This window comes from Bubalus bubalis, chromosome 3, assembly GCF_019923935.1.
Source record: "Bubalus bubalis isolate 160015118507 breed Murrah chromosome 3, NDDB_SH_1, whole genome shotgun sequence".
NCBI classification, from domain to species: Eukaryota; Metazoa; Chordata; class Mammalia; order Artiodactyla; family Bovidae; genus Bubalus; species Bubalus bubalis.
The window spans coordinates 209814-222348 of NC_059159.1; the positions used below are offsets into that span (position 1 = coordinate 209814).

The following is a 12535-nucleotide window of genomic DNA, read 5'->3' on the forward strand; positions in this document are numbered from 1 at the left end:
GAAGGAAGGAAAGCCATGAAATTAGTAACAAAAGTTTTAAAAGGTTTCTGTTAAGTAGAGCATGCATCGTTGAAAGTGAAAGTATCTTGAGCAGTAGCTCACTGAATAGCCACAGGCCAGAGTACCCTCCAGCCTCATCCAGACCAACAACCCCTATCACCACCAATACTTAAGACTTTTTCAAATTTAGTGTAATTTAATAATATTGATTATGGCGGTCGTGGGAAAATCATTTTTAGGTTTCTGTGAAAGCAACAGGAGAGAGAAAAGTAAATTTAGATTTAACTATGGCTTTTATCTTTATCTCAACATGTGACTCGTTTATTGTTGCCGGCCGTTGGCTGCAGTCAGTGATGGATCGAGTACTAGGCAGCGCCTCCCTCAGTGAAGAGCGTTCATTTTACTGTTGGAGATGGAATGACCCTCAGCTATGTGTGTTGTTTCAGCGTCTGTAGATCTTTGTTTGCAAAAGTATATGAGCCACATAAGTCAAATACGCATTTAAAATAATTGTAGTGTAGAGAACCATAACAGCTAGCAAATTTCCTTACGGAGCAACATTCTCATTTAGAACTGAACTGTCATTATTTCTTCTTTTCTTTCTATATGTGGCTTCGTGCCTTCCCCGGGTCAGTTCATATAGCGGTGGTATACCAGGAGCCTACAGTGTTTGTATTGCTGTGGTTAGTTTCGGAGGAAGTCTTAGCATCATGGATATTAGATGTTTGGATTAAAATTAACTATGGGCATACAGCAACATTAGATTTGACTGGTAAATTTTGTTTCTTATTGGTAAAATTAATTTTGGAGCTCAGTTACATTTTACTTATTTATTTATTTTGGTATTTTTCTGCAGTTACACCTCTGAGCTCTTCTATGAGGGCAAGCTGATGGCCAGTGGAAAGCAACCAGCACACAAGGAGTTCTACCCACTAACCTTCTTTACAGCACGAGGGGAAGATGTACAGGAGAAAAATAGCACAGCTTTTTATAATAACGCAGAGGTACCTTAGTTCTTGCAAATTGCCAACATTTTTGCAGTCAGCAAGTCTGGTCTGATTAAGCATTTATTTAAAATTTGGGCTGATATTTTATCATGTGTTAACTTGATTTACATAAAAATGGTATGAAGGTTTATTCTTTTTTGTGTAACATTGATTTAAGATAAATCTCCCGTGGGAAACAAAAATTTTGGTTTACATTCTGTCTTATGCCGAAGTACAGAGCTTAATTTAAAAGTCGGTGTTTTCATATAGGTTATTATTGTTAGCCATCTAAAAAGGCCTATGATCACATTTTATAGTGCACGCTTGAATCAGGTATCAACTTTAAACGTGTAAGACTTGACAGGAGTCCTGTGCTCCAAGAGGTCACACGGATGACGATGTCGCTAACCCATCATGTGCTACAACTTATATGGTTCTCTTACAGTTCTGACTTTTTAAGTTTAGAGAAAATGTGGATAGTATGAGGGGTCAGATCAGGCAGAAGACAAAAACCTTGGTGTCTTCAGGGTCTCAGACCAGAGACCCTGAGGTTTGTTTCTGGCTGCCACACGGGAGTGGAGTTCTGGACTTCAGGAAGCCTAGGGGAGGCAGTGTGCATGGTTGGTCACTAGGGCAATGATTCTTGATCTGTGGTATCTATCTCCATCTCCTCCCTTGAGTCCCATGCTTTACTCATTTTATTTACAGAGAAATGGCTTTTATTATGTAATAATAATTCATCTTTCCCTTTTAAAATTGATCAGAGGCCTGGAGTTAGAAGTCAGTACAAGAAAATTGACAGCACCCATTTGGTAAAATCCTAGCCAGAAGCAAAGCAACTTGGCATTTTAATTAGTCTGGGCCAGTTAATTTTAGGAAAAGGTAAACTTTTCTTTACTTTTGAAATATTGACAGATAGCTCTAAAGGTTTCCTTTATTACTTTTGCACTCAGGTTGGAAAATGCTGGCTGGAAAGTCAGCTAAAATGAGAAAGGAGAATAAATACACTGTTTTACCATCTTTTATAATTAACCATGTAATTGAGTTTAGCAGTATGCTTTGTTTGTGTTGATTCAAATTACTGTCTAGAGTCACTTGCTTTCAGCCTGAAGAACTTTAGTGTTTCTTTTAGGGCACGTCTGCTAGTAAGGAAATCTTTCAGTTTTTGTTTTTCTGGGAATGTCTTTGTTTTGCCTTCATTTTTGGAAAGTAGTTTTGCTGGATATTAGATTATAGTTTGAGTTCTTTCCGCACACTGAAGTATGCTTTCCTCCTGCTTTATTGCCATCATTGTTTCTGATGAGAAGTCATCTGTTAATCTTGTTGGTATTCTTTGTAGATGATGAGTTTTGTTGTTGCTGTTTTCAAGGCTTGCTTTTGTCTGTGACCCCCACCATGTTGACGATGGTATGTCTGGTTGTGGATCCCTTTGCATTTATCTTACTTGAAGCTCATTGAACTTGATGTGTTGATTATAGTTTTTCATCAAATTTGGAAAAATTTTAGCCATTATTTCTTTGAATTTTTTTTCTGCTCTTTTCTATCTCTTCTGGGTCTCTCAGTATGTTGGTGAGCTTAATGGTGTTCCATGTTTCTCTGAGGCTTTGTCTTTTTTTCCATCCCCGCTCTGTCTTCAGATGGCAGGATCTCTATCTGAATATTTTTGTTTGCTAGTCTGTTTTTCTGCAAGCTCAGATCTGTTGCTGGGGCCCTCTGGTGAACTCTTCATCTCCATTATTTCACTCTTCATCTCCCCGAGGCATCAGTCACTCGGCAGTGCGGTCCAGCTGAGGCTGGTCCCTCGGCAGGGACGGAGGGCGCTGCCTTGTGAGGTTCGCTCTGATCTCCCGGGGCAGAACTCGTACCGTTGCTGCAGGAGGGTGTGGACTTGCTCGTCACCGGCCATGTCACTGCGTTGTCCTTCAGAAGGAGCTCTGAGTGTCACGTGTGTAGAATCTGTGCGGCCATCCAGGAGCTGCTGTCCCGGAGAGTGGGCCCTCTGCAGCCCAGAGCTGGAAGGCAAGGTCTGCTGTTGTCTGTTGGCTGCTGAGTCTACAGAGTGGGTCTTCTGTCCTCGGAAGCTGCAGGAGGTGGCAGCTGCCACCTGGCTGCCGGGCTCACCCGATCAGCTCTCCTGTGACACGTCCTGTCTGAGCAGAGAAGGCCACCAGCCTCGCCCACCATCCACTCAGGTCCTCGCTGCAGACCAGGGCTCGAGAAGGGGAGGAGAAGGAGGTGCTGCCCAAGTGCTGCTAATTGCTCACAGGCCTTCTGCCGCACGTTGCTGGGAAAAGGAGAGCTCTGATGTTCCGCTGCTGCCCAAGACGCTTGGAGTAGCTCTTTCAGCCCAGGGAGCACGAGCAGACAGGGCTGCCCCTCGGCCGCTGACGTGGTCCTTGAGACTCTGCTGTGGAGAGTGGGTGCAGTCCCGGGCCTGAGTGCCCAGCCTTCCACTCTACACCCTGACTTCCTGTAGGTTTTGTTGAAACAGTGCTTCTCAGTTTCTTGTAAACTCTTTGATTAATCTCCAGAGACTTTGGATGATTTTCTGTTAACCTTGATGAGCTTGGTAGAGTCTGTCTAGGAGAGAGGCTCCCCGAATCCTCAAAGCATTCCAAGTCTATGTAATTTGACTGCAGTTTTCTGCTGCTTACGATGTAAAGGGCAGGGGAGAGACGAAATGGTTGTGTTGCTTAGTCGGGGGGCAGTGTGTAGAGGTGGTCAGCAGAGCTGTGGCCCCACCGTTCACACGCCACCACACCTAATGCGTTGGGCGAGATAGCTTGCCCTTGCTCCTTGTTGTGGAGACTCAGACCCGCCTTCCTCATGCTTGTGCTGAGAGCATGCTGTTTTCAATCCAGCGGGCTCACCAGAGTCCTTAGACAGTCTTTGTTTCACTTGCTGCTATTTCATTATAGCAATAGGACGACTGGAGTCTATTCCTCTGTCATTCATTTGAATTTATATCTGCAAGTGGGAGCTGCATCCTGGCCAATAATCCTCAAGTTCTTAAAAGGAGTAAAACTATCAGATTTTTGTATAGTCATTCTTATAAATTTGGATAGATGTTACTGACAAATAGTGAATAAATAATGTATTTAAAATATATTAAAAATTATCTCCTTCCTCTCCCCTTAGACTCTTGCCTGACCCTCTATTGAGCTTGCCTTATATATCCATTTTAAACTAGGACACTGTTTTCTAAATATACAGTGATCTTTTAGCAGACAGGGAACCTGTTTTATTAATCATTTTATCACGTATTGTGCCAAGCATTGAAACTGATCAATTCATTGCGTTAAAGTAGATTGAACTACACTAAAAGCCATGTTATGATTCAGTAAGTGGGATCCAAAGAATTCAAATGGGTGAAATGTGGTATGGCTTGGTTGCACTGGTCCTGAAGTGGCCTGGGTGAAGTTGAGCTGCTGGAAGGCAGTGACTGCTGAACATCAGTCCCTCCATCCAGGTGTGTGCTCATCCCAGCTGCAGTTTGGGGCCCCCAGCTCTCGGCTGCTCTGTTGAGTTGTCTGTGGGGATGGAGGTGGTGTTAGCCCTTGTACTGCCGAGACCTGATGGGAGGCCCTGACTCTGGGAGTCTGGTGGTTTCATTGGCTTGACCTGCAGAGATGGACTGAGAAATGCTAGTGATGTGGGAACGTGCTTCCCTGTTTCCTCAGTGGGGTTGCCAGCTTCATGCCCTTCTCTCCAGGTAGGAAGTCAAACCTGTCCTCATATAGGAATGGAGGTGAGGCAAAGGGTGGGAGCCAACTGCCAGTTACATTTTCTCTGCTTTCCATGTTTTCACTGGGTGCAGTGTTGTAGAAATTTACTGCTCGAAATGTAAATAAAAATTTTTTATTCTCCCTGTGTGCGTATCAGCAAAGCAGTACTCCTATTTAGAGGTTGTTTTAAACTGACATTTGCTGATATGGGATCATTTGTACATCTATTTCAGTTACCGTATTTTTTTGATACCTTTGATAGGTCTATGTGTATGCTTATTTAAAGGTATTTGAAGTGGTGGAGCGTGTGGAAGAGCTGAGAAGGAAGTGGCCAGTAGCGTGGGGCAAGTTGGATGATGGCAGTATTGGTGTGGTGACTCCATATGCAGACCAGGTGTTCAGGATACGTGCCGAACTTCGAAAAAAGAGATTATCTGATGTTAACGTAGAAAGGGTGCTCAATGTTCAAGGTAACTATTAATTGAAATGAATTGGTTATTCAAATGCTTAAATTTCAAAGTATGTGCACTTCTGATATTTAGATTTCAAGATTTCTGGACAAGCATTTGTGTATTCATTTCACATCAAGTTCTTTCATGCCAACATTGGCAATTAAACGTTGAGCTCATGTACATGCTTATTAATGTTTGTATCTGAAGGGAAGACGTAGGAACAAGTTTCTTCTTCTGTGACTAGAGCTGTGGGTGGCGCGCTGCAGCTGCAGACACAGTGCCACCACCCTCCCCCTGTATGTATCCACTATATGTATCCAAGACCAAAGACTCACCACAGTGCCACCACCCTCCCCCTGTATGTATCCACTATATGTATCCAAGACCAAAGACTCACCACAGTGCCACCACCCTCCCCCTGTATGTATCCACTATATGTATCCAAGGCAAAGACTCACCACAGTGCCACCACCCTCCCCCTGTATGTATCCACTATATGTGTCCAAGACCAAAGACTCACCACAGTGCCACCACCCTCTCCCTGTATGTATCCACTATATGTATCCAAGACCAAAGACTCATCTCTTCATAAGCATTCTTTAAAACTTGCACCTGTCGAGCAAGGCATAGGCATAGCTTATTAAAGGCATAGTGCGTTCTTTATCTAACTTTTCCTAAGTGAATAAAGCAACTCTTAAAAATTTTCATGTGATTAGTTGCTATGAAATTTGTGCATTTAAGTAAGTAAAGCAGCACTATAATGTGAGTGCCAGAGAAGCCAAGTACAATATTAGGTTCCATGGGAATATCCAATAATAATTTCTAAATTACGGTGGGGATTGGGGGAATAGCTCCACTGTACCATGCGTTCAGATCACGCAGAATTTGGGTGTGCATTTTAGGAAGAATACTGCTAGTAAACCAGGAAGCATCCAGAGAAGACCTAGCCTAGTTAGTGGTCTAGAACCTGCATGTGGAGTCAGAAATGCTTGAAAGAACTACGATTGTTTGGCCTGGAGAAGAAAGGACTAAGAATTGACACTAAAACTGTACTCAAATATGTGGAGGCTGGTCACAGAATGAGGGATAGATATGTTAATGTAATAAAGAATCTGGGGTAAAGGGTATAAACTGGGCTCTCAAGGCTTCCTCCTGGTGTCAGTTCTTTGAGTTATTTTGGAAATTATTTCCAGAAGTGGAATTTCTGCATCATATGTTAATTCTATGTTTAATTTTTCAGAAACGGCCATACTATTTTCTGTACCTCTTTACATACCATTTTATGTTTCTACCTACATTGAACAAGAGTTCCAATTTCTCCACATCCTTAACAACACCTGTTATTTAGCAGTAACATTTTAAAAATGAAATTCTCTTATTAGATCACTGGTTCAGAATAACGATCCTCTCTTATTTTGTTGTAGGAAAGCAATTCAGAGTTTTGTTTCTTAGCACAGTACGTACAAGGCATACTTGTAAACATAAACAGACACCAATTAAAAAGAAAGAGCAGCTGCTAGAAGATTCCACAGAGGACTTGGATTATGGCTTTTTGTCTAACTACAAGCTCCTCAACACCGCCATCACAAGAGCACAGTCCCTGGTTGCCGTGGTGGGGGACCCCATCGCTCTGTGCTCCATTGGGAGATGCAGGTAATTACGTGTTAGAGTGGGAGACGGTGGATGGAGAAATGTAGGGATTTGTATCCCTGTGTGCATGTTTATTTACATGACCTCTTTGCTAATTAAAGTTTAGTCTTACCTGATGTCCAGTGGGAACCAAAAATATGTTGCTTTGAGTGTGTTCATTGTATATATACACTTGTGTATTCATTGTTCATCGTCATTCATTCGACATTTCCTGAGTGCCTACTATGTTCTAAGCACTCTTCTAGCCACTGAGGATGCATCAGTGAACAAAACAGACAAAAATCTCTGCCTTTTGGGGGCTTAACATTTTATTGGGGAGGAGAGGAAGACTGACAATAAAAACACTTTGTAATATTTTGTGGTGAGTTCAGTGAAAGAGAAATAGAACGTGAGGGGAATTAAAAGTGACGGGGGTAGATGGACCAGCTGGTGATGTTCCGTACGGTTAGGGTTGGCCTCTTGGAGAAGCTGACCTTGGAGGTGGGCTGTGTGCTCTGCAGGCATCTGGCGTGAAAGTGCTGCAGAACAAGCGGGCACCCAGTGGGGTCCTGAAGGTGGCTTTGTGGACGTGTGTTATCTTTGATAGAGACTGAATTTTATACACGTACTTCCCTTTGTTCTCCTTCAGTATTGCTTTAGCTTGTTTTTGATGAATTTCCTTCTCATTTTTTCTCAAGGCTTCACAGTACAAATAATTCTTTGTGTCTGGTTAATTCAGAGAACCTTAAAATTAGGGGGTTAAGAAGGGTTGTTACTTGGCTTTAGAAAAAAATGGATAATATTCCATAGATTGTAGTCATAAGGAGTGTTAAAATATCAGCATGTATACAAAGATGGGCTCAATAAAGGACAGAAATGGTATGGACCTAACAGAAGCAGAAGATATTAAGAAGAGGTGGCAAGAATACACAGAAGAACTGTACAAAAAAGATCTTCACGACCGAGATAATCACGATGGTGTGATCACTCACCTAGAGCCAGATATCCTGGAATGCGAAGTCTAGTGGGCCTTAGGAAGCATCACTACGAACAAAGCTAGTGGAGGTGATAGAATCCCAGTTGAGCTATTTCAAATCCTGGAAGATGATGCTGTGAAAGTACTACATTCAGTATGCCAGCAAATTTGGAAAACTCAGCAGTGGCCACAGGACTGGAAAAGGTCAGTTTTCGTTCTAATTCTTAAGAAAGGCAATGCCAAAGAATACTCAAACTGCCACACAATTGCATTCATCTCACACGCTAGCAAAGTAATGCTCCAAATTCTCCAAGCCAGACTTCAGCAATATGTGAACCGTGAACTTGCACGTTCCAGCTGGTTTTAGAAAAGGCAGAGGAACCAGAGATCAAATTGCCAACATCCGCTGGATCATTGAAAAAGCAAGAGAGTTCCAGGAAAACATCTATTTCTGCTTTATTGACTATGCCAAAGCCTTTGACTGTGTGGATCACAATAAACTGTGGAAAATTCTGAAAGAGATGGGAATGCCAGACCACCTGACCTACCTCTTGAGAAATCTGTTTGAAGGTCAGGAAGCAACAGTTAGAAACTGGACATGGAACAACAGACTGGTTCCAAATTGGGAAAGGAGTACATCAAGGCTGTATATTGTCACCCTGCTTATTTAACTTATATGCAGAGTACATTATGAGAAACACTGGGCTGGATGAAGCACAAGCTGGAATCAAGATTAGGGGGAAGAAATTTCAATAACCTCAGATATGCAGATGACACCACCCTTATGGCAGAAAGTGAAGAACTAAAGAGCCTCTTGATGAAAGTGAAAGAGGAGAGTGAAAAAGTTGACTTAAAGCTCAACATTCAGAAAACTAAGATCATGGCATCGGGTCCCATCACTTCATGGGAAATAGGAGGGGAAATAGTGGAAACAGTAACAGACTTAATTTTGGGGGGGGGGGGCTCCAAAATCACTGCAGATGGTGACTGCAGCCATGAAATTAAAAGACGCTTACTCCTTGGAAGAAAAGTTATGACCAACCTAGACAGCACATTACTTTGTCAACAAAGGTCTGTCTAAGTCAAGGCTGTGGTTTTTCCAGTAGTCATGTATGGATGTGAGAGCTGGACTATAAAGAAAGCTAAGCGCTGAAGAATTGATGCCTTTGAACTGTGGTGTTGGAGAAGACTCTTGAGAGTCCCTTGGATTGCAAGGAGATCCAACCAGTCCATCCTAAAGGAAATCAGTCCTGAATGTTCATTGGAAGGACTGATGTTGAAGCTGAAACTCCAGTACTTTGGCCACCTGATGCGAAGAGCTGACTCATCTGAAAAGACCCTGATGCTGGGAAAGATTGAAGGCGGGAGGAGAAGGGGATGACGGAGGATGAGATGGTTGGATGGCATCACCGACTCAATGGACATGAGTTTGAGTAAACTCAGGGAGTTGGTGATGGACAGGGAGGCCTGGCATGCTGCAGTCATGGGGTTGCAAAGAGTTGGACACGACTGAGCAACTGAACTGAACTGATAAAAAGTTTCTCCTTGTACACTTATGTTTTATACTAGTTAATAGGAATTTTAACTGTATGAAACCCGTAATGTGAGACTTGGCCTATGCAGTGTTGAAAGACTGTATTAGCAAAAAAAAATTTGAACAGAAATTTAGATGATTCTTAATGAAAAAGGACAAAATGTACTAGAGATTACTTAAAATTTTAAAAGTATTGTAGTACCTGTCAAAGTGAGTTCAGAAAAGTAGAATGACCTCAAATATACCTTGGGTAGTTACTTCTTGATATGTTGAAGTAGACAAGCTGTTAGAAAGTGGCCCTTTTAGACCAAGTCTTTTGTTGGAGGACAGATAGAGCAGCAGTTTATTATCTGTTTTCCTGTCTCAGCAGGAAAAAAGTACTTTTGGGGAAGGGAGACAGTTTGGGACCTTTAATTTACGAGTAAGCTGTGTATATTAGACTCCAAACGAAGTTAATATACTTTATAGGGGAAAGCCATTAACAATGGAGTCAGATAGAGTTTAATTTATGGCTACATTATGAACAATAACCTTTTATTTTTAAGGAAATAAAATTTGAATGGTCCATGGTTTGTTTTATATAGCTAAACAATTCTGTTGTAAAATATCTTAAATTTTGCATTTAAAAAAATTATTTTTTATTCCTCAGAATTCTTTGAGGCCATGCTCTCAGGCTAATTTTTAACTTGAAGCCAGGTCTATTGGTTGTTTATGTCTCACTACTCAGTTGGAGTGTGTCAAGGACCTCACATTAATGTATAAGCTGGGTAAAATATTTTCAAAGAAGTCAGTACACTGTGTAGGGAGAGAAAATGACATGCCCTGTAGCTGAATGGGAATGCTGATTGTCTGTGTCATTTGAACAGTTTAATGAACTGTATAACCCAAGTGCTGATAGTTGAGGCATATGGATATTTATGCTTCACTCTTTCCAGTTTCATTAGGAATTAAATTAATCTCAAAATACAAGTGACCCTGGAGAACATATCATGGTCCTTGGGTGCTGTAGTGATGAAGGTGTAGGCTCTTTGTGGTTTGAGGTGGTCAGGCTGTCTGACTCATCCCTCATATGATGTTTATACAAAACTGATGCGATACTTCCAAATACTGATCAAGTTTTTAGGAATAATTACTGTGTATAGTATATCAGTTTAGAAGGCAGCCAGTTATATAATCTTTATTTGTTGTAAAGTATTTTTAAACAGAATTTTCCTGTTAACTCTAAATGAATGTGGGGAACTTTCCCTTCTCCTGCTCGCCAAACCACCAAGTATTTAGTATAGTAACTGCTGTTTATTGACAGCTTTCTCAGCGCCGGGTGCTGGGTCAAGTGCTTTGCACACTCAGCCTCTTCAGTCATCGCAATAACCCTGCACTTGTGGGTATTTTATTTGCATTCTAAATGGGCAGCCTGAAGTAGAGCTTCAGTTTCTGCCCAGGGCCACATAGCTCATTCAAACAGATGTCACATTGACTTCAAAACCCACACTCTTTTTGCTGAGTTACCTTGCCTCTCCCAGGAAGTGGTGCATGTGTGGATAAAAGCGTCCTGAAGAGGGAGAGGCAGAGGGGGCCGGTGGGGGGAGGGAGTGGGCGGGGGTGGGCAGGGGGGGATTGTACATTTTCTCCAAACAAGCATGTTTGGAAAAGATCTTCTTTTGAAGTGACTTTATTAGTGAATTCCATCTACTCTATAGGGCTTCCCCTGGTGGCTCAGAGGTTAAAGCATCTGCCTGCAATGTGGGAGACCTGGGTTCGATCCCTGGGTTGGGAAGATCCCCTAGAGAAGGAAATGGCAACCCACTCCAGTTTTCTTGCCTGGAGAATCCCATGGACGGAGCAGCCTGGTGGGCTACAGTCCACAGGGTCGAAAAGAGTCGGACATGACTGAGCGACTTCACTTCACTTCACTTCATCTACTCTATAAGATAAACTCTATATAAACATATTTCACAGATGTGGAGACGTGTGTATATGTGTATGTGCGCACACACACCCTCTCTCTGTGTGAAATAAGGACACCAAATGAATTTTCAGTGTTTTATCCATGATCCTAGAAGCAAGGTTGGCATGAAACTAAAAGCAGACTTTGTGTTCATGTGCTGAGTGACAGTAAGGTTTTGTTTTCTCGTAGAGACACACTTGTGTTCTCTAACCAGCATTACGTAACATGTTAACATTTTATGGAGTGACTGAGAATTGATGAAGCATTTAAATAACCTAGTGTAAATTTTCCGTCTGAGTATTGAATTTCTCAAGTGATCTTCGAGTTAGGTGTTCTGAAATGCCTCATAATACCATGTGTAAAAGTGAAGTCGCTCAGTCGTGTCCGACTCTTTGCGACCCCATGGACTGTAGCCTACCAGGCTCCTCTGTCCATGGGATTTTCCAGGCAATAATCCTGGAGTGGATTGCCATTTCCTTCTCTAGGGGATCTTCCCAACCCAGGGATCAAACCCGGGTCTCCCGCATTGTAGACAGACGCTCTACCGTCTGAGCCACCAGTATTTCATTCAAGTTCCGAGTCAAGAACAGTGAAATAGTCTGTGAAAGAGCCTTCACAGAGAGAAAGGAGTCTTTCTGGCTGTAAGAATTTTTGAAGGAAAAAATACGTTTCTCTCAAGGTTTAAAAGTGGAGAAGTAAAGCATGTATATTAAGTGATAAAATATAATAATGATACTGTTGGTGCCCTGTTTTACACATGAGGGGACTGAGGTAGGAGAAGAGGTTAAATAACTTGCCCAGCTGACTGAGCCTTGACTGAGGCCCAGGCAGGCTAGATCTGGAACCCTTGTACTTGACCTCCCCAGGGCAATCAGGAGACAGTGAAGTTTAAGAGGGAGATTCCAGGCTGCTTTTGGAGTTGTTTTAGCTTGATGAGCTTATAGCCAGTGGTCAGTGTTACTTCTGAAATGGTGTCCTTTAACTTGAAATCTGTGCCTTGAGATCCCTGGGATCGTACAGACCAGGGTTTCTCAGCCCCTGGGCCACAGAGCAGGCTGCACCCCAGGAGGAGAGCAAGGCAGGCAAGCTCCGTGCCTGTGGACAGCCTTTCCCTGTGCTCACGTTACCCCCTAGCTCCGCATCCTGTCAGATCAGCAGCAGCTTTGGATTCTCAAAGGAGCTCAGCCCTGTGCTTGAATCATCCCTAAACCATCCCCTTCCCCCATCTCTGTCCGTGGAAAATTTGTCTTCCATGAAACTGGCCCCTGGTGCCCCAAAGGTTGGGAAC

General features: G+C 42.6%; 1 protein-coding gene across 9 annotated transcripts in view; it reads left to right on the top strand.

Moving 5' to 3' along the window:
- Positions 1-12535, top strand: part of HELZ (helicase with zinc finger) — a 151135-nt gene that overhangs the window by 85926 nt on the left and 52674 nt on the right. For all 9 annotated transcript variants that reach the window (XM_025279311.3, XM_025279314.3, XM_006046260.4 and 6 more), the window contains 3 exons: positions 857-1004; positions 4998-5181; positions 6588-6816. In XM_025279311.3, coding sequence (XP_025135096.3) covers positions 857-1004; positions 4998-5181; positions 6588-6816 — 561 coding nt within the window. The remainder of the gene's footprint in view (positions 1-856; positions 1005-4997; positions 5182-6587; positions 6817-12535) is intronic.